General features: G+C 42.0%; 1 protein-coding gene across 2 annotated transcripts in view; it reads right to left on the bottom strand.

The window, feature by feature from the left end:
- ACVR1B (activin A receptor type 1B) overlaps positions 1-19,707 on the bottom strand; it is a 36,369-nt gene extending 16,662 nt beyond the window's left edge. Inside the window, exon 1 of one of the 2 annotated variants that reach the window (XM_048488670.1) lies at positions 19,480-19,707. In XM_048488670.1, the coding sequence (XP_048344627.1) occupies positions 19,480-19,582 (103 nt within the window). In that variant the 5' untranslated portion in view covers positions 19,583-19,707. Of the gene's footprint in view, positions 1-19,097; positions 19,295-19,479 lie in introns of those variants that run through there. The other variant, XM_048488671.1, reaches the window with a different exon arrangement.
- Positions 19,708-22,724: the final 3,017 nt, after the last annotated feature.

Raw genomic sequence — 22,724 nt, 5'->3', positions numbered from 1 at the left:
GCGTGGAGTACCTTGGACGCCAGGGTCAACGCAGAGCTTTCAAGAGTATTGTTACCCTCTGCTGGTAGATCTTGCGAGGAAGTTCTGGGATTGGAATTGGTGGGAACGTATACAACAGACCTGGAGGCCAGTCTGATGATCGGGCATCAATTCCCTCCACTTTTGGATAGAAATACTGGGTGAAGAATCTCTTAACTTGGTCGTTGTGCGGGGCAGCAAATAGGTCCACAGAAGTGGCCCAACGTCCTGGAGACAAAGGAGAAAACATCCTTGTTCAGTTGCCATTCCCCGTGTAGTATGGTCTGATGACTTAGCCAGTCTGCCTGGATGTTGGTTATTCCCCGAATGTGATCAGCTGGTAGAGATAGGAGATTGCTCTTGGCCCAGGACAACAGCAGATGAGCTTCCATGTGGAGTGCTGGAGATGTTGAGCCACCCTGTTTGCTTATCCATGCCTTGGCCACAATATTGTCCATGTGGACAAGGATATGGGTGTTCTGAAGTCTGTCCCAGAAGTGTGTTCGAGCCAGTTGAATGGTCCTGAGTTTCAGCAGGTTGATGGGTAGTGGTTTCTGTCACAGACCACTTGCCTTGCACAGGAATGTCATTCAGAATGGCTCCCCAGCCCAAGAGGCTGGCATCTGTCATCACCTGTTAACTGGAGTGAACAAGGTAGTATTTCCCCAGTTACGCTGGACATCTTGGTTCACCACAACAGGCTTGTCTTGACTTCCCTTGGAATGTTGATGGAGATGTTCACCTACCTGGAGATCTGCCACTGATATGGGCAAAGAAGCCACTGGAGTTTTCTGGAATGGAAATGACCTCATTGGACCACGTCCATGAAGGAGACGAGAAGTCCCATCAGGCTGGACAAGGTCATAATAGTGGATGTGCTGCTGCAAATAACAGACGTGGTAATTTCCCTGATCTTTCTGGACTTCCTTGGAGTAACAAATAAACAGTTGGATCTGGTGTCGATATTCACCCCCAGGTGTTCTTTTTGCTGAGAGGGTGATAGCAGGTTCTTTTCCTTGTTCACAAGGAACCCGTGCTCCTGGAGACAGCTCAGTATTTTGTGAATGTCCAGTTCAGCTTGAGCGCAGGACAGAGACCTCACCAAGATGTCATTGAGGTAAGGTTGAACATGTACACCCTGTTCCCTCAGGCGCATGCCAAGGTTGACCAGCATCTAGGTGAAGATCCTCGGGGTCAAGGAGAGCCTGAAGGGCCCTCCACCAGAACCTCAAGAACTTCCAGAGACCCGGGAAGATTAGGTTGTGGAGGTAGGCTTCTGTTAGGTCGATAGAGAAGGTGCAAAGACAGCACAGTAAAGAGAAAAGAGATCAAGAGAAGAGAGGTAGCAGAATAGGGAATGAAAAGGAATAAAGTTTTAGACAGAATAGCAAAAAGATGTCTGCTCTCCCCAAAGGCAGGAAAAGAATGAGAGAGGGAAGGGGGATTTCCATGGAAATAGGAAAAAGATTTTGCTCCTGCCTCCCTGGCAAAGCAGTGAGAATCACCTGAAGATGTCCTCCTGCTTAGCTGGAAAACCACCAGAACACAGCCACGTAGCCCAGAAACCCACAAGAGCAAGTTGATTCCAGCCATGAAAGCCTTTGACAATGCAATGAACAAATGGTTTGGAAGAAAAGAAATGTGTTGTGGGTTTGTGTGATCTTCCTACTTCTGTGTTCAGTCTTCCAGTCATGGATTCTTCCAAGCAAAAGCATCTCAGGCTGCATTTCATGGGTAAAAAATGACCATGGGGCAGGAGTCCACATTAGCAGGCAAATGTAAGCAAGTGCAGGAGTGGTTAAGTACCCTTCCTACCCTACAACTTTCCCTTACAAATCCCCCACCACATACCATTCCAGGTTTGGGAACACACATTTGTCAGAACGTAGTTCTGCCCTGAATCTCATGAGTATGTAATATCAGATATTTTCCCAGGCAACCGCTGCTTGCTGTATCCTGTGATAGAAAATACGTTTTGCTCTTCTTCTATTCAAACATAAAACAACTGCTAGATTCACATCTCAAGCCCCCTAGAAGAAACAGATTCATTCTCAAGGTGCCTGGAAAAAAAGCAGTCAAATTCTCAAGCAGCAAGAATGAATGTAATCATGGCAAGGAGAAGGGTGGGGATCTCTTAACTAGCATTTTACTGTACTTTCTCCAACTGTCATCAGATCCTGTTTCCCCTGAGGGGATAAGGAGCATGTACATACTTGCGCACACAAACATTCTAAAGCAAGAAGTTAGAAGTAACTTCTTCTTAAAAGTTTGTAGTTAAATGCTGCCCACTCATAACAACAAATTCCTCCAAATCTATAAAGGAGTTACTATAATGTGAAATCAGTTCAGACGCTTCCAAAACCCACACATAATTAAAATATGATAAATATAAGTAAACTATAGTAGCATACAGACTGGCACAGGAACCAAGAGCAGAATTGGACAGCTGCATAAATGGCATTAAAATCCTAGATAAACAGTTATTATTTGACTTTGCTTCTAAATGTTATTAGTGTAGAAGTAGTAGTAGTGTTTGGATTTATACCCCACCTTTCTCTCCTGTAAGGAGACTCAAGGTGTCTTACAAGCTCTTTTCCCTTCCTTTCCCCACAACAGACACCTTGTGAGGTAGGTGGGGCTGAGAGAGTTCAGAAGAACTGTGACTAGCCCAAGGTCACCCAATAAGAGTGTAGTAGTGCAGAAACACATCTGGCTCACCAGAGAAGTCCGTGCCACACTGGTGGAGGAGTGGGGAATCAAACCCAGTTCTCCAGATTAGAATCCACCTGCTCTTAACCACTGCACCAGGCTAGGTGCCAACTGAATGGATATGGGGGAAGGAATTCCATAAATGGGTACCACCACTGCAAAGGATCTATCCCACGTACCCACTCATCTTATTTCAGAATGGGGGCAGCCAGAGCTGATCCCCCCAAAAGCTGTTAGACAACAAATCAGGCAATCCTACAGCACCTCAGTTCCAGATTCTTTAGGGATTTTATAAGCCAAAACCAACACTCTGAATTGTAACCAGGAACAAAATAGAAGCCAACAAAGTTTAAGTATTGGCAAAATGTGCTCCTTCCTCTCTGAGCCAGTTAACAGCTGAGAGACTGTATTCTAAAACGGAGTTTATGTTTCTGAATCTTTTACATGCAATAAGGTTGGTCAGAGCTACAGGAGCATTTGTCTCCTGCAGTAGAAACAAAAGTTATTTTGAGGATTTTATAAAGGAAATTTGGGCTATGATGTTAAATGGCTTTGCAAATGGTAAAAATCTATCCCTAAAAACACAGTGGGCATACATTACAGCATTGCTTCTCAACAGACCCAGAAGTCCAAATTCATTGGACTCTGTGTCCCATCTGAGGCTGCCTCAAGTTTCCTCAGGTTCCTAGGCGAGCGATGACCTTCATGCCAATCTGGTCCAGTGTTCCTACAGCGGCCAATCAGATGTTTCTGGAAAAAACACCAACCTTTGCACCAAGGGTGTCGTTACAAGTGGCATTCTAAAGTACACGGCCTTCGCACATCGAGGTTCCATTCCAGCCTTTGAACAAGAGGTTGGGCTGCTGGAGGAGCAGCACCAAGACACAGCCTATATGACCACACATGACTCTTTTTCTCTTCCTTCCTTCCCTCCAGTGCGCTGAATGGCTCCTGCCCACTCTCCAGTCTTCCATCCTCTTCTTCTGATTACCACTATAAAGTTACTAGTTGCTGGCTGGCTTTCCCTTATATGAGACACTGGCAGGGAGGTACAGGAAAGTAATCTATTCTCAAGGTGCCTGGAAGAAAGCAATTCAAGAAGCAGGAGCTGCCATTAGGGAGGGATGGTCTGTGACCTTCTTTTGGGTCCTGACCTATCAGTTAAGCAACACTGCATTATAGAGCCGTGACTACAGTACAGCTGTAACAGATGCAGTGGCATATCTGCCTAGGGACAAGGGGTACCCCTTGTCCCCAGGTGCCAGTCTTCTGGTCACGTGGGGTGGTGGTGCAAAATCGACCCCCCATGTGACCAGGAAGTCCTGCTGTCTAGTCATTTTCGCGTGCCTCGACCGGCCGCCTCCAAGCACCCTCAACCCCACCCTGGACTCCCCCCTCCCTTCCGGCTGGGCTCCCAGCTGGCAGCCTGCAATCTCTTCTGACCTCCGCTCCGGGCAGGCCAGAAGAGACTGCAGTCCCGGTCTCGGAGACCTTCTTTTATAAGCAATGAGGCCGGGGGTGGGGCTTGGGGAGCAGGAATCCCCACCCCTTCCTGCTCTCCAGTGCTTATAAAAGAAGACCTCCGAGACCGGGACTGAAGTCTCTTCTGGCCTGCCTGGAGGGGAGGTCAGAAGAGACTGCAGGCTGCTGGCTGGGAGCCCAGGCGGCAGGGGGAGTCTGGGCACCCTAGACCTTGCCCATGTCCATGATGACATGTGTGGGGTCGAGGGCAGTGGGGCGGAGCTGGGGCATCAGGGGGCAGAGCTGGAGTGTTGATGGGGCAGAGGGGGGCAGAGCCTGGGGGGCGTCCGGGAAACAATTTGTCTCTGGGCGCCATTTACCCCTGGTACACCTCTGAACAGATGCATGCATGCCCTTTGCAATTTGTCCTTCTTGCAAAATATAGAACACCAATGTAGTGCTAGCAAATACAACAGCACAGAGAGTATAAAGCACTGACAAAGATTGTGATATTTCCCCTGCCCATTATTCTAGGGTGAACGAACCCCTCCTGACTCTTCTCACACTGTCTCAGGTAATGAATAATGTCAAGAAGCTAAGTAACAGGAGGTCTGGATTAAGTTCCTAGAAAAAATCAAGATGCTGCAGAAGTGGAGACACATGTCTCCATGTCAGCAGTGTACCAAAAGTTGTACTATAACACAAGCAATGCAGAAATTTAAGAACTTGGGGAACTGTGTGACTCTTAAGAAGGCAACTGGCTCAATACCATTCCAATTTTGCAGTTTCAAATGGACATTGCTTTCTTAATTTCTTGTCTGAGCTACCCCAGGAAGCAGATGCATTCTGAAACAGTGAACATCTAACTGGATCTGGATTTTGCTAAGGCTAAGAGTTATACAAAAGGTTAGATATTTAAAAAGCAGTTCTAAATTGATTAAATTTTTTAAAAATCTCCCTCAAAGTTCCTCATAAACACTGATCAACAATGCTACCTAGCAGAGGCAGATCTATTTTCTATTTCAGAATCGTGAAAAAGATAAAAGAACTCAGCCTGCTCCAAGAAAGGGAAGAGATCACTATGTACTTGATGCCTATTGGCCATAAAGGATTACATTTTGTTATGAAAAGAGGCCCACTTAAAGTTTGGACTGAAGGTCATCAGGTTAATCAGTTTTGGCAAGCTGGCTGATAAAAGCTCATTTATGAGAACACATCACTAGATAAGACAAGGGGGGATTTCCCCTCCTCTAGCTATTGTTAAAACAAGAAGCATTTCTTTACAACATAAGCATTAAATTATTCCGACTCTGCAGTAAAAAACAAAACCAATGGCAAGCACTATGCAAAGGATTTCTTTGACAAAATCTACATATAAATTCAGCTTGCAGACAAGATTAAATTGAAGTGATAAGAACAAGAGATGTGAAGAAAGCCTGTGCCTGCACCATCAAGGCAAGAGAAGTTCAGAGTGTGGGCTGCGAGAGTTCTGAGAGAACTGTGACTAACCCAAAGTCACCCAGCAGGCTTCATATGGAGGAGTGAGGAATCAAAACAATCCCACAGATTAAAGTCCTGTTGCTCTTAACCACTACACCACGCAGGTTCTCAGATGAAGGCTGGGAGGGTGGTTTTCCCCTAGATCAGGGGTACGGAACCTTTAACACTCAAAGAGCCATTTGGACCCATTTTCCACAGGAAAAGAAAACACTTGGAGCCGCAAATAATTTTTGACATTTAAAATAAAGATAACACTGTATATATTGGGGTTTTTTACCTTTTACTCCACTCATTCTGAGAAGCGCATGGATGCGCCTGCCCTGCTGCCTGCAGGGCAGGCAAGGATGGGGCCAGCGGCTTGGCCTTGCTGGCCGCTGGGAAAGCGCCCGCCCCGCTCGAACGGGGCGGGTGAGAGGGGAAGCCCATGGCGCAGCCTAGCCGCCTGCAGGCAGTTGGTGTGCCCGCCCTGCTGCCTGCAGGGCAGGCAAGGATGAAGCCGGCGGCTTGGCTCGTGGAGCTGCAGTGCAAGGGCAGAAGAGCCGCATGCAGCTCTCGAGCCGCAGGTTCCCTACCCCTGCCCTAGATCTTTTCCCAATCAATTCTGATTTTTTAAAAGGGGGACTCCTATGAAATATTTTCTCTTTTGGAATGAGTGAAATGTTTCTTACATGGCTTTTTATTTATCTAAAATATTTTTGTTCCAACCAATTTAGCCCCTCAAGGTGGCAAACAATTTAAAAATAATGTAAAACTAACTTTAGAAGCAAAACATCCATGTAAAACAATTGCAACCCAACTGAAAGGAGGGTCAATAAGGTAATGGCAAGCAAATCTAACAGGTCTTCATCCAGGAGTAAAAACTGATGCTCAAATCCCCCTGGGGACATTAAGCTTTTTGTTATTAGCCCTCATCCATTCCTAAATTTCCTCCAAGTGCCTATTCAAGTATCCTGTTGCTTCTCTGGAATCTGCTGGTAGTGTGAGATATTGCTGAATATCATCCACATATTGGTGACAACCTAACCCAAATCTCCAGATGACCTCACTCATCAGTTTCATACTATAAGTGTTGAAAAGTGTGTGTGGGGGGGGGGGGGGGAAGGCAAGATGGAAACTTGCAGAACCCTCCCAAGCAGCCCTTCCTACCCACACTATATTCTGAAACCTGCCTTCCAGTTATGACTGAAAACCACAAAATGGTGCCTCCCAGCTCTACCCCCCAAAAAGACAGTTCAAAAGGTTACCATGATTGATTATATCCAAAGCCAGTTAAGGAGAATCAGAGTTACACTTCCTTTGCCCACCTTCCAAGGTGACCAAGTTCTGTAACTACTATGAAAATTTGTTACATAGGACAGAATGTTAGAAAATTATCTGGGACACTCACTCTTATCATGGACATCTGCTGGAAGATGTTTGCCTAGAACATCCTCTTAGCGGCTAGCCTAACCTATCTCACAGAGGAGAAAATGGAGGAGAAAACAATGTAGACCCAGTGTGTCACAGACTTCTCTGTCATACACCTCTGAAGATGCCAGCCACAGATACAGGCAAAACATTAGAAACAGGATCTACCAGACCAAGGCCACACAGCCCAGAAAACCCACAACAACCAAAACAATGTAGGTCGCATTAGGTCCCTGCTGGGGAGAAAAGCAGGATATAAATGAAATAAGTAAATATAGACTTAATGCTAGTATTTATGTATATTGCAGACATCTACAACATATTTCAATAACACATTTTTGTCTAATATAAACAATTTTTACAACAATATGTTATCATCCATTTAGTAACAGCACTGGACTTACAAATAATGTGTTTTCAGTGTTATTAAAATTTAAATTAATGTCAAAGCCTACTGTGACTGTAGGTGACATTTTCTTTTGTTTGCTACAGAATTTGTTTTTTCAACCTTCAGTGGTTGTTTTTCTTAACTTCCAGATGGTAAAAAATAAGACAGGCTAAGGTAGTATAGAGTGGAGCTGTTTGCAACTCTCCCTCAAATATTGGGTATATCTGCAATTTAACATTCCATAAATTTTAAGCTTTTTAATTCCATAAATATGTATAGTTGTACATATTTATGTATATGCGAACTGTATGCGACTGTACATGCGAAGATATAAACAATGTTCTTTAAGTTGTTAAATCAGTAACGTAAGCAGGTTTGATAAAAAGGTATTGTATATATTTCAAATCCCCCCCCCCCCTTCGGTTTTTTTGTGGGGTGAGGGGACTTTCCTATGGCTTCAAATTTTCCAGAAATTTTACATCTCAAGTAAGAGTTAATAGAGATGTTATACAGTTCTCCAGAGTTAGGCTGTCATTATTAAAAGATCAGGAGCAAGGAAGAAAAAAGCAAAAGTCACCATTAAGAGAATTTGTTTTGTTCAAGCATCCATGAAAAACAGAAATGAGCTCTTGAAGGAAGGATGTGTTTACTTAAGTTCATTTTACCTTTTGTCATAAACACTTTGGAATAACTGATACAGACTCAAGAGATCAGCAGGTACATGAAAGCATTGGTTTAATTAAGTCCTATGATTCTCAACTGGTAGTATCAGGGTTTCCCATTCTAAAATACAGTATCTCAGAACTCTGGTTCCAAATTTCTTCAGGCAGCTGCCCTCTAAGTTCCCATACTCAACCAATACCCCCTATCCTACCCTACAAAAAGTATAATTCAGAATGGTGGATTGCACAACCCACCATACAAAAAAGAATAAAAATAAAATCCAAAATAGTAACAGTTAACTGCACATTTATTTCAATTCAATTAAAACATCAATTCAATTAAAACATCAATTTACTCAACAAAATTGATGAATTTGATCCAGTTATGCCAGTTTTTCAAAGTTTGATAGTAATTTAGTAAGAATCTCAGCCACCTCACTTAATAATTACTTCATTCCTCAGTAGATTCTCAGTTGACAGATGGGTTTCATAAAGTGATATCAGTTTCCCAATATCTGGTTTAAAGTCATTTAGCAGGAGTCTTAAATCACTATGTTTAGTACTGGAGTCAATTTCTTTGCCACCAAACATGATGTCGGAAATGCAACAAGCTTTCTTAACCACTGTGCATTGTGCAAGATAACAGTGAGAAATTTCCTTCTGTAACCAAAACTCTTGGTACATTTTCTGAAACTCTGACTTCAGCTCAATGCCATTTTGTAGCTCAGTATTAGTTCTTTCTCAGTATCTGAAAAGAATTTATCACCCAATCTGGAATTTCCTTCACAAGACAGAATAAAATTGACCTCATTTCCTTAAAACTGCAAATTCATTTCATTGAACCTTGCAAATCATTCTGATAAACAGTGACAAATTTCAAACCCTTATATGACCTAGAAATATTAAAATTGGGCAGGCTGCCAAAAAAATAGCTAAAAGGTGTATTTCATAATCAACAGGGTCAGAAACTGAGAACACAGGAAAAATAAATGCCACACTAAAGCACCATTACATTAAGGATTTTTCAGCAAAATCTTGAAAAATGATTTAAAAATAGTCATGTCAGATTCTCAAAACGCAGCATACTGATTTAACTGGAGATCTGGTGGTATATTTACTAAAAACTCCAATACTTTCCACTAGATTTCAGCACTTGAATGCCATTTGCCAGCATGGACCCATAGTTTGAACAACTGTAAATTAATACCACCACCCCCCATCCCCTAGGTAATCCTATCACCCCCAGGGGGAGTACTGCCCATTTTGGGAAATGCTTATATAAGGCTTCATTAATTTAAAATGAGTAGTATGAAGGCTTATATACTATCAGCACCATCAGAGACTGATAATTCAGAGTACACTGCAGACATATAAAATACTCAGATTCAAGATGTATATCTGCACCTACAGGGTGCTGCCATCTTCAAGACAGGAGCATAAGAGGCCTTTTTTTGTTTGTGAATTGCTGCTTGATGACCTTTAAACCGAAGATATGAGTGCTTAGGGAGCGTGTGGTACAGCAATGTGTATTTCTGGTGCTGGGTATATTTGCAATTTTGTTTGTCAAACAAAGGCATTTATTCTTTTACATTTTCTAAATTTGACACATTATACAATTCTATAAAGCAACTAAGCTATGCATGATTGCTTTTACTTTAATTCTTCCGACCATTTCCATGTTTTAAAAGTTTGGAAAAATACATTTTTCTCCACGGCTTTAAATTTTCTGGAAACTTAATATTTTAAAATCAGACTGAGAAACAGCAAGTTGCAGAATGCTGTTGAGTCAGGATTCCAAGCTGGTTCCAGAGTTCAAGCCCAACACCCTATCCAGTGCACTACTACACCCTTCTAAGTATAATAATCTATCCGCCAGAAATGCTTCAAAATTACATTAGCATATAAGTGATGGGCATCTTACTGATGAAAAAACAAAAAATCCCAAACAGGATTCTCGCAACAGTCCATCCAGTAAGTTAGTTGAAACCATTGGATATGCCATCTCTCCACCAAAGGACTCAAGTAAATTAAAAAAGGGATAGAACAACCCTGTAACATCAATAATAAAAGATACAGCTGCTCATCAGGACTAATAAACAAACTGCAGATTATTATTTATTCTATGTAGCTTATAAAATATTAGGCTTGAAACTATTCTCTAACAATTGCTGCTCAATGGGTTAATTCCTTTCAAGGACCTTATTATCCTCACATTATTAAATAGGTGATACATATATCCTCTCCCGCAGAGATTTAGAGCAACCAGACTAAGCATGTACAGCTGGCAGGAGTACAGAGCTGCTAAAAAAACTCCCCAAGATTTACTGTAAATCTACTCATGTTTTATGCATGAATGTACGGAAAAATAGTCTATGTTGGGTAGGCAGTTTCTAGCATTTCACTTTTTGTGCCCTGTTAGCAGCAAATCAGCTACTCCTGTACTGTACATCAGCTCCAATTTGAAGCCTTCTAAATGTGCACCTTATTCACACTGTCTGTACTAGCACCTGTATAAGCCCGGTTTTCTCATTCTAGACATTCTTTCCAGTTTGAAGAAGCAAAGCAAATTTTGGTTGTCCAAATTACTGCATTACATAAACATGAAAACAGATATTGCAGATTTTACCTTTGAAAAATGTCCTTACTCCATGTTACCCAATTGTTTATTTTTCTGCATGCATGACTGAGCGGTCTGGTAATTACTACTGTTGTGGCATGTTTTAGAACAAACAGTGGTGAGGAACAAAATGCCAAAGCCCCACTCATATATGCTTATTTGTCCAATCAACACTGAAGAATACTGTGCATAGGCAAAAGCATACAAATTAGAAACAACAGCACAGTGAGTTGCACATAAAATATTAATATATTGTAGGCTAGAACTGCCTGTTGTATTCTTTGCTCCAAGGCAAAAACTTGAAAATCCTCTTCCACTGACTCTATACTTTTAATTGGACTTCATTTGATTATTACACAGAGAATAGAGATTAGAAAATGCCCACCCCCCCACCCCCGGCAATCTGTTGTTTGAAGCAACTATTTAACACATCTTCATAGCAAATGCTGACCAAAGTATAAACCATGGAAACGTATGATAGAACCAGGTTACTGTGCAGACAGCCTGCCAAGACTCTCCTCTTTAGAACTTAGCCAAAACCATTCACTGTGGCATATTGAATGTGTAGGTAAGGGAGCCTGAAGGCCTTAAATCTCTAGTCTATACAATCTTATTCTAAGGCAAATTCCACATGGGCCAAAAACAGCGATGTGAAAATGGTTTAAAACGGTGTAAAGGTTTTACACCGTTTTCACACTGTTTCTGGCCAATGCGGAATCTGCCTAGGTCAACAAACTTTACATACCTTTGATAAGTGGCCTACAGAAATAAGAAAAGCTTTCCTGTCTGGTTGTTATTTGCCACAGTGGATCAGGTGAATTTTGTGCAAGCCTGCACTGAGGAAGCTCAGAACTGGTCCAGTGTCCTCTCTCTATAAGACAGTAAGCAGACTAAAGCTTACCCATGACTGAGTTAACACTGCAGCATTAAACCTGCAAGAAGTGAGGAAAAGTACTAACTAGCACAGGTCTTTTCACTATGGTTGCTATTTTGGAATTTGTTTCCTACACTAACTTTGTCAGACTCCACTGCATTAAACCTCACTACTACACTATTCTGGTTTCTACGTCTTTCCATTAATACCTCTGTGTAGGATTTTTAAAAGGCTGTAAATTTCTGTTTAATGCTCTAGACTAGACTCTGAAAATACTTTAGAAACATCTGAAGGTGATCATATTTCCTAGATACCGTAATTATCTGGTATTCTCTACCAGAGCGCTTTTAGACCATGAGAACAAGCAGCATTATGGTCAGTGTGTGACAGCAAGAGATCTGTGTTTGCCTGCAACATTTTGAACAGGAAATACGTTTCACTATTTACTAAGACTAGATAACAGTGCTTTAACATTAAACAGGCATTTCTCTCTCAACCCCTTCAGGGAGGAAGAAACTAGGCACAGCCTGCAATTATCAGATTATAAGACAATTTATACAGTACTAGCATTTTAAAGTTCTGACTAGTGACAGGGGAAATTCTTCCCCCATCAATAAAACCAAAAGCAAACTTGTAATATTGCTTAATTACTTCACCTTGGAGAATGTTCTGAAACCAACTGGTAGGCACTTAAGAGGCCAGAACACATTCCTTTCACAAAAAAACAAAATTCAAAGTGCAATGGGGAATGTTGGACAAGTCCAATAAAGAACCATAAAAACAAAATTCAGATCAGACTTTCCAGCAGTTAAATATAAAAACCCACTAACATAAAAGGAAGTTATCAAGTTAGATACAAGAAGGAAAATTAATTCAACACTGATAATTATCAACACAGCTCCAGGAACAAAAATGTCTACAGATGCACTGAAAGAAAGGAGGGATACAAGTTTGTTGTGGATCTACTTCTATTTGTTTGCCAAGCCTGTGTCTGACATCCTGCACCGAGACAGACCCAACCCCAAAAGAAGCTGTTTAAACAAGCCTACCAGTAAGCTTCAGAGCCTCAGAATGCCAGCTTTGTTCTTGCTCAGGAGAGCTATTATGCATTTGTGCTGAAGTGAATTGGCACTGTCACACACAGAACACAAGACTTGCCATGACACAAGTCTGGGTGGGGAAACAATGCTCAGTTCACCTTCTCTGATTTATGTCCTTCTGGGCACTACCTTTTAATAACATCATAAATAGTCTTTAGACTTCTATGTCCTCCTTGTAGGTCTTCTGGGGGAATCTGACAGGCCACTGAAGGGAGGAGAATGCTGGATTAGGTGGACCTTTGGTCTGATACATCAGGAGTCTTATGTTTAGAGAAGGGGCTTTTGTAAAGCCTCTTTTGTAAACATATCTCTTAATGGCACTACTACTATGATTGGTGATCTACAGATTGGTGTCAACAAGAATGTAGCACCTTTAAATAAAGTAAAGCATGCTGTTGAGTCACAACCAACTCATGGTGACCCCTATGAATTTCTACCTCATAGGGTTTTCAAGGCAAAATATTCAGATGTGATTGGCCATCGCTTTCTTCTGCACAGAAACCCTGGTCTTTCTTGGTGGCCTCCCACCTTGCCTTAACTGTGTCTCACCCTGCTTAGCTTCTCACAGCTGTCAAGATCAGGCCAGGCTGGGCTATTAGGGCTGATGTTGACTCTTTACTTATCTGTAAATCCAGGCAGAAGTTGCTCCATTCCTGAACTTAGAAAGACTGCAAAAAGCAAATTGGCAAGAAGATAAAAGTTTTATTAGTACAATAGAGGGGAAATAATAATTGCTTAAATCCTATCTTGGACTTTACAAAAAGAATTACAAGGGAAGTTATAGGCTTAACCAGACTCGATTTAAAATGGAATTCAAATACTAATATTTAAATTATGGGCAATTTAGGAGATAAATTATAACAGGTTATATTAATTCTCATTATAATAGCACCTCTGCAAATAACAAAGCACGAAGTTCATGCTGTGTATTTTCTGTTTTTTTGGAGAGGAAGTCCTTATTAAATACCAAAATGTGCTAGGTAAAGGAGGAAACCTCCATCCCAAATGTTTAAAAATGCTTCACTATTAAAATCTAGGGATATTTTCAAGTTGGAAAACCCTGGAAGCAAGCTATCAAATATGGTAGCCATTGTTCAGAATTGTAGAGCTTTCCCCTTGTTTAATACTTTATCAGAACAGCAACAAGAAGATTTCAAAATGACTTCATTTGCTTGGATTTACACTTGATCTGCCTGTGGGAGTTTACAGCAAGTGAAATGCTTAATTATTTTCAGACCAGATCCAAATTGTATATAAGTGTCAGGTTAGGATGCCATGTCAATCAATAGAGTATGAAGCCAAGAACTAGTTATTCCTAGTGTCTCACAGCTACCATCTGAAAATGAAGGCCTTGAGTCTTGCTGGATTCTGGGGGAACCCTGAAACATACCTTGCATATAAAGAGAAGGTATCCCTTGCTCTGCAACTTTCTCCATGGAATATGGTTCCTAGCTCCAGGTTGGGAAATACCTGCATATTTTGAGACTGAGGAGGGCAGGGTTTGGGACTTCAATAGGGTATAATGTCATAAAGTTCACCTTCCAAAGAAGCTATTTTCTTCAGGTGAACTGACCTCTATTGCCTGAAGATCAGTTGTGATCCCAGGAGATCTTCAGCTACCACTTGGGAGGTTGGCAACTGTATCACAGAACCTCCATTCTTTCAGCCTTCCCCTTACTCCCCATAAGCCCTTTGGGACTGCAGAAGGTACTCTGAAATGAAGAAAAAAACCCCCAAACCTGCTGTACTGCTTCTCTCCCACCAGCCATGTGCTACATCTACAAACATTTCCACTGACAATATTCATTATATGGTATTTCATTATCATTATTTACATTTTAATTAGTCTCACAGTGCTTCCGTAATTCCTCTCAATTGTTGTAGTTTTGACTTTACCATGACTTTAGCAGTATCTCAGCAATGTCTGACCAGACAATTGACCAAGTATGTTTTTTGACTGGCAAATCAACAATGGCAAGCCACGCATATCCTACAGGGTTTCCTGAATTTTGCAAGGTTTTTTTTCCATGTCTGGCTTGCTGGAAACCCCCAGGGACAGAATTGAGGAAGGGATGTTGTGTTGCTGCAGGAAGAGGAAGAGAGAAAGTCCCATTCTGTGAGCAGAAATCTGTATGCGGAAAGGTTGTGTTAGATTCAAATCCTTGTCTCACATGATTAGTACTGCCACCATATTCCTGCAAATTCTTATTCACTTGCTTAATCACTTGCTGCTATTATTATTATTATTATTATTATTATTATTATTATTATTATTATTACTACTATTATTATTCACTTGCTATTATCAGAATATTTTCCCCTTCTACTTCTGTGCACATAAATGTTGTTTTTGATTTAATCATAATGTTGAGATCAACCCATCTCTCTTGCAACATCTCAGGGTCTAACAACATGTTATGCATAGTTCAACATTACTTTAAAAAACTTTTTCAAAAAGATGCAATACAGCTAGGAATGAAGGGAGGGATCACCCGTGTGGTGGTAGTGATGGGGAGAAATATTTCAGCAGAAACAATTGTGAAAGGATAATTAGCTGGCAAAAACAATTAAACAGCTCCATCCACATACCCCTTCCACTATTCTTGATTGTCGTAGAATTAGCTATCATCTCATATGCAACATCTCCTGCACTTGCTTTTTTCAGGTTGTACTGCTGACACATTTTAATGTTAGCACTTTATTTTTGAGCTTAATAACTATTTTCAAAATGAAAATTTTATTGGAATCATTAATGAAAGAATTACTAAATAACCATGTCCACATTGCCTCTGGTAATCAGTGTTACAACAGAGGGCAAATCAATAACGCCTAACATAAAATTGTGAGGAGAATATTTTACTCATAATGCAGTGGAGATTGGAACTGTAACAGATAGCAGTTTAGGAACAGAGTCAAGTCCTTCAGCTCATTTTGATTTTCAGTCATTTTACCGGAACCTATTCAAGGTCTGACATATACCCTCTTCCGCCAACAAACATATACCTTTAAAGGCCAATTTCAATTAGAGAAATGTATCAGACTGACAGCTACTTCCTCCTATACTGTACTAAGTGGTAACAGATCATTAGTCAATTGATGCTCACATCCCAATAATTAAATCTATATATATTAAAATACTGCTTGGAAGTCCGAGTCAATAGAAGGTAGCGTGAGGCTACACCCTAGGCTGCCAGCATTCTACTTACTTTGGCATACATTACACTGCCTTATTACTAAGTGCAACATGTCTTAGAGAATTCCTCTATTACTCCTTTCTGTATTGGAACAGAACAGCTCAGAACCATAGAAAACAAACTCAGTGAACCTATGAAAGAGGAAATCATCTCACTCTCTGACACCCTGTGAATGGTTTGATTGTGCTTATCATGGGATTGATGCTTTACTAGAAGTCTTTTGCAAGAGCAGTTTCCCCAGGGCTGTTACAACTGGACATTCAGCCCAGTTGCCAAAAGTGTGTGGGGGGTAGGGTGGGAGGAATTTCATCGAGCAGCTTACAAAGCAGCTCAAAACTTTTTTTGCATTCAATTCCCATTTAAACAATACCTTTCTTGGAAAGCCATGAAATATAAATTATGTTCTACCTGTAAAAAACCTTGTTGTAAGATACTGTTAACAGAACATTGTGACTGCTGAACTGGACCATAAAAGATTAGGCTTCACACAGCCCTTCCCATTTACTGTTCCTCTTGTTAAAAATCTGTCACCTACTCATACCTTTCATGAACACATTTCTCTGTGCTGCATGTACACCTTACCAAGGAATACTGTTAGTCAAAATATACACACAGCACTTGTTGAAAACACAGGCTGTCTACTGAAACAAAATATCAAGCAATAAGGAAGTCAATTTCCCGTTTCCTGTTTATTTTCTGAACAGTCTCCTGAAATTAATGAAATCATATGAACTTTCCAGAGCAGTTAGAAGCATGACAATGGTGGACAGGCTCAGTCATGGATTGGCTTCACCTACACAACTGTTTAGCTTCAAAAAATTTCTTCATATTTAATTTGCTGAAAAATATCCTTTAGAATCTCTAACGCAACTTCTGTCCACTATTCTAGAAGGTAGGCAGTCTGGAGGCTTTATTTATTAACCCAAAGTTGCAGTGATAAATTGCTTTAAAGGCTTATTTTAATCTCCACTGGAAAGATACCTAGATAACCAACTGCCAGATATGGACATCACTGCTGTCCACCAAAGAACAAAGAGAGGATTCAGAAGGCCTAAAGATCACATCAGCACAGTTTTTTCTCACACCCACCAGAGATTACCACCACCTAAACCTACATTGTTACTTACAGAATCATGTGCCAGTCTCCTGCATATTCAAGCACATACTCTTTTGTACTGAACATAACTTTTGATGTTTTCAACAGTTAAAACCTTCGCTACCTAGTAAAATTAATGAGAAGCCCAATCTTACAAATATTTGCCCAGGATGTGAGGAGTAACCCTATACAAATGTGCTAACAATATGAACATCAGTGTAAAATCCAAGTTAGGATGTAACTTCTATACAATTAGTAGAATATACTTCCAGACAAACAGGTTTAAGGATGGGATTGAAAGATTTTTTGTTCATTATTTTAAAAGGTTCACCAGTCCTGGTAATGGAAAGTATTCTATAACTGCTAATCTTACCAACACGGGGCAGCGATGTGTCAATTTTAAAACAAGAGTGACTTTAATTTTTAAAAAATAATTTTAAAGCATTACAACAGTAAGTAGCTATTGACATAAAATACCCCAATTACAAAATCCCTGAAAAGCTGTGTTATTTCCCATGGTTATCAGCCTTCACAAAACAAGGAAATTGGTTAATACCACAACAGATAAAAGACATAGCCTAGATCATCATCACTCAGGAAAACAGTGATGTCACCTTTTAAGCTGTGCAATTCCTACAGCAAGCTGTCATATTTTACCTTTATAGTACCAGTACTTCATCATATCCCTCACGCCCCTACTCATCTGATGAGAATCAACAATCAAATTCTTCTTTGCAAAACCATCCCTAATTCTGATTCCTCAAGGCAGGAGCAAATTTCCCACTGATTCCTTATTCATGGTAAATGTAATTGTATAAGTTTTTAAAATTAACTTTGTAATTTTTATACACCAATAAAGGCTTGCATTGCATTTGTGATAAAAATCCTAAATAGTGCAATCCCTTAGTAGAGCTTTTAGCCAGGATGAAGTTTGGGCTGTCTTCTGCTATGCAATAAGCTGAATAATTCACCATACACCCAAGTCACCAGGAACATCCACAATGAAAAGTGGGTTAATTCATCTCAGGCTGGCTAGTGGTCTGAACACAAAGTGAACCACTTGATCAGTTTGTGTGTGCCAAGTGCCCATCAAGTCACAACTGATTCATAGAGATGCCAACTTTTGAGGCAAGTAAAAGCAGAGATAGCTTGCCATTGCCTTCCTTTACAGAGTCTTCTTTATGTGTCTCTCTTCCAAGATCTGATGAGATTGGCTGATACCATGCTGCCTTCTTTCCTCCTCAATCAGTTTACCATATGGCAAAAAGTGAAACTTGGGATGAATTCAGTTCCAGATTCCAAGAGGTAATAAGGGACTGTCCTTCTACGGTCAATTTCTGACCAGACATTATTCTTGAATAAACCTTTGAGTTTCACCACACAACACATGTCTTATAATCCGAAAAAGAACATTTCATGAAGTACAATGGTTAGCCCCACCTGAACTTTTGTAAACGTACAGTTTGTTCCAAACAAAGATGGCTCACTTTAAAAAAACACTCCTGCAAATAAGGAACCGGTTTTTGACTGGCTCCTTATTTGATTATGTCTTTGCTGAGATGTCAAAAAGGATCTCACGTCATCATGCCAGATAGAATATTACAGTGAAATGAAGCATTTGATAAGTCCCAGAAGCCAGGTTACATGGGATCAACTGAAATGCCATTCTGGGCTTGCAGCCAGTTAAAAAGGTTAAAATTCCAATATCTTTTACTTTTTAAAACATGATTTATATATTTAAGGACAAGACTGACAATGTTATTGATTAAAATAGGCATTTGTCGTTCACTACTTTGGAACAAAATACTGATTTGCACAGATTCTCCCAGGCAGTCAGTCTTATGGACAGTGTACCCCCTTCTCTAAAATAGACCATAGAGAACACGCCACAGAGGAACATCCCTCCCCTCCTTTCACAGCAAGACAGGGGAGACAGCCTCCTAATACTTCATTACCACCCTCGCCAACTCTGTCCCCGTGCCTCCATGCTTCTACATTATTCCGGCCTTTCCATTTAAAACATGCACTTGGCCAAAGGCGTCCTCTGAGGCTCCCCATCCTAACCACGCACCCGTCATCTCTTCTCCATTCCCTGCATGCACCTCTCAGCAAACCCCTGGACTTGCCAAGGCGACTTCTCCAACAGGACCCCCCACCTCCGCCATGGCAGCCCCCAGATAGGAGCCCTCAAGCTCTGAGGGGCGTTCCTGAAGGATAAGACTAAACCGGGGGGGGGGGGGGGTCCTTCCTTCAGCCCCCAAAGAGCAAATCCAGGGGAGCCAGAAAGGATGACCCGCGACCCCTCTCATAACCTCCCGTCTCCCAACCCCCACAAGGAAGGGCTCTCGAATTCTCCCCAGAGAAACCCTCTCCCTATTCCAGGCCCCTCCCGCACGCTGAAGCAATCGCCGCCATGTTGGAAAAGGTTCCGCTCCAATCCGCGCCTCGCTCACCTTGGGCCCCCCGCTGGCCCCCGAGCACCAGCCCCAGCACCACCAGCCCCAGCAGCAGCGGCGAGAAGGGCCGCGGGGAAGCTCCGGGCGAAACCCCCGCCATGGCGCCGGCCTCGCGACTGGAGCGGCAGCTTCGCTTTCGCCCTCGCTCGCAGGGCTCGGCCGAGACGGCAACAACGGCCGCCGCCGCAGCAGCAGCGCGAGACAAATCAGACACAAGGGGAGCGCGAGAGCGACGCTGCTTTCAGCCCGGCCGGCCTTAAAGGGGAGGCGCCGCCGGGTCTTAAAGGGGAGGGCTGCGTGGTATACGGCAAGTTGTCTTCCGACAAGAAAACCAGTGCCGCCAGACAAAGGATGTGTGTGCGCGCGGCTGTGTATGGGGAGCTCAGAGGCATGCATCGTGGTTGCTGGTGTGCGTTGCCAATTGTCGCTTTTGCATGCTTTGCATAGCTGTGTATAGGCAAGGGAGGACGAGTGGTCGGCGTGTGCTTTATTGCACGGGCAGAGAAAATGTGGTGCGTGCCGCGTCTTCTGGTGGAATAAACTCTGCCTCGTGAAAACTGGCACTGGAATAAACTATTAGCTTTTATGGAGGCGCTGTGCTCCTGTGTTGTCACGCGCTGTAAATGCCACATTTCCACGTGCAGGCGCAGGATCTAAGCGAGAGGTGTATTTCATGTATGCAAGACTGGGGGGGAGGGGGAATCTGGTTCCCGAAATATTAATTGCCCCCTGTGAGTGATAGACAAGGCATCAGATCAGTCCAAGAATCCAGGCTGCATGGGGTGAACTGAAGCGCCATTGTGGGTTAACAGCCTGGGGGCTAACACACACACAGAGACAAGTTTTCTCCTTTAAGAAAGTATAACTCAGTCTAACCTTCCTGACATGATTGTTGTGAGTATAAAATGGTGAAGGGGGAATTATTTTGTTGCTTTGAGTCCCCATTGGGAAAAAAGCAAGGTATAAATGTCTAAAATAAATAAAAAGACCAGCCCATCATGCGCAGTCCTCATTTCAGGGCTGTAACAATAACACCGAGTGTTGCTTTGCATGTGCAAATGGGACATCACAGATGCAATACCACAGGGACAAGTTTTATATTACCTCAAACAATACTTTTCACTTAAATCAGTGCACTGCCAGTTCTCTCTCTCTCTCACACACACACACACACGCGCGCGCACACACACACACACCTTGATGACAGTACATTGGATTATTGCCTGGCAACTGAATATATGCAAGGCAATTGGCTCTTCAAGGTAACATGAGGTGATACTAATGATCTTTCTGAAACATATTTGTGATTATCTTTTCACACATGCAAGTTGCCGCTTGAGGTACCAGTCCCAAGTGAAGACCATATTCATACAGCCAGATCCATGCACACAGCAATCAATTGTTGAAAAAGGAAATGCTTACTCATAGATCTGTGAGAGCCAGTCCTTTTTGTGGAAGCCACGTTTTCGTTGCAGTTCTGTGCAGTTCTCCCTATGATTTTTATGAAATGTAATTATAATATTTGAATGGTGCTAACTTTTTGGTAAGTGGCCATATGTGGGGTGGGGAGGTGAAATGAAGATTTTTGTTGCTGTTTTGTGCAACTTTACTGATCACATCTTGTGGTGCTGGAAAGTACTGTCAAGTCACAGTTGACTTATGGTGACCCCATAGAACTTTCAAGAGATGTTCAGAGTGTGAGCCTTTCTCCCTGTCCTGACTCTGGAATTCCTTGGAGGTCTCCCATCCAAATACTAACTGGGGCTGACCCTGCTTAGCTTTCGAAAGCTGATGAGATCAGGGTATCCTGAGCTATCCAGGTCAGGGTGATCACATCTTAGTAATGGTGTAAATACAGAGTTGTAATTATGTTGTACTGCAAAAGACACTCAAATTTCAGGGAGCAGCAGAGAGCACAAACCTCAGCATTTTAAATATGGTGCAGCTATATGTGCCGCTGGTGCACATGAATGCAGACCCAATGACACTGGATATCCCTAGGGCTGATGAGCTATTTTCAGCCTCCACCATTCAAACCAAACTTGATAAATGCAGGATTAAGAGAGGAGTGTGAGCTTCGGCCCCTGTTTGGGCCCTTTCCAGACCCTGCTAGGGGGTCCCTAGAGATGCATGGCAGAACAGTGTTGGATTCCAATTAAAATGCAGCTGGTTGCAACAAAGGTCAGAGCTCTGTTTCTTCTTTCAGCCATAATGCACATGCATTGTGCTACTGGTCCCTTGGGGAGTATATGTGCTGCTGGAGCAGTTGCATTCCTAGACTTAAAGAAAATCCCCATCCTAAATTCTTTCTGGAGACTGAGCTCATGATTCACTTGTGGAATTTCTCGTCTGTACGTGTGTGCGTGCTTGGGCAGAGTTACACCAGTCCTCCAAAGCTTAAAAGCAGAGAGCTTATCCAGCTGCAGGGATCTAACCAAGAGAGGTACCAAGACTGCTAATAAGGGATGGCTGATAAATAATCTTTCACTGAGATGGAAGGAGTAAGTTCCATTCTATTGAAGACTAAATTTGTGATATTTCAGCTAAATATAATTTTTGGTACTCCTATTGTTGTTACAGAAATATTCTTCCATATCCACAATACTGTTTCATCAATAGATTGTAGAATACACTGTTAACGATGGAATAGCTAGATCAGTAGTTCGCCAAGTGTCAAATGGGCCTCTTTAAAGAAACATGTTCCACTTCCCAGAGGAAGCAAGAGTTAGTGAGTAGTGCCCCTGACTGACTGAGAATGACAATAACAGATGAACTATTGTAGTGATGCCCGACATGGTACCTACTGATGTGTTTCCTGGAGTTCACTTCCTCCTTCCTCAGAGTATCTGTTCTCTAAAGCAAAGAGCCATTCTTGGCTTTTTTCTATCTCACTGAAAAAAGACTCTACAAGAAGCACTCATTCAGAAATATCCGCCTGTATCACAGGAGGGTGCCTTGGCTTAGAAATTCCCAATATTTTGTGATTAGTCCCAGCCACCATGGCAGCCATTTTGTGATAGCAACTGCTTCTTGTCCTCAACATTCCAGAAGTGCCCACAAGTTTGCCATATTGCTGTTTTCAGGATATATTTGGGCCTCCAGACAGTATCTGGGATTTTTTAAGATAGTGGGGAAAGGGTTCTGGAAAACCTTGGGAATATTTGGGAGTAACCAGGAATACTGGAAACCAGCATATTAAGCCTCATAGGACTGGCTTTTCCCCTTGAATTGTGCTGTGTCTC

The sequence above is a fragment of the Sphaerodactylus townsendi genome, linkage group LG03 (assembly GCF_021028975.2).
Source record: "Sphaerodactylus townsendi isolate TG3544 linkage group LG03, MPM_Stown_v2.3, whole genome shotgun sequence".
Classification (NCBI taxonomy): Eukaryota; Metazoa; Chordata; class Lepidosauria; order Squamata; family Sphaerodactylidae; genus Sphaerodactylus; species Sphaerodactylus townsendi.
This window is presented reverse-complemented; position numbering and strand designations above follow the sequence as displayed.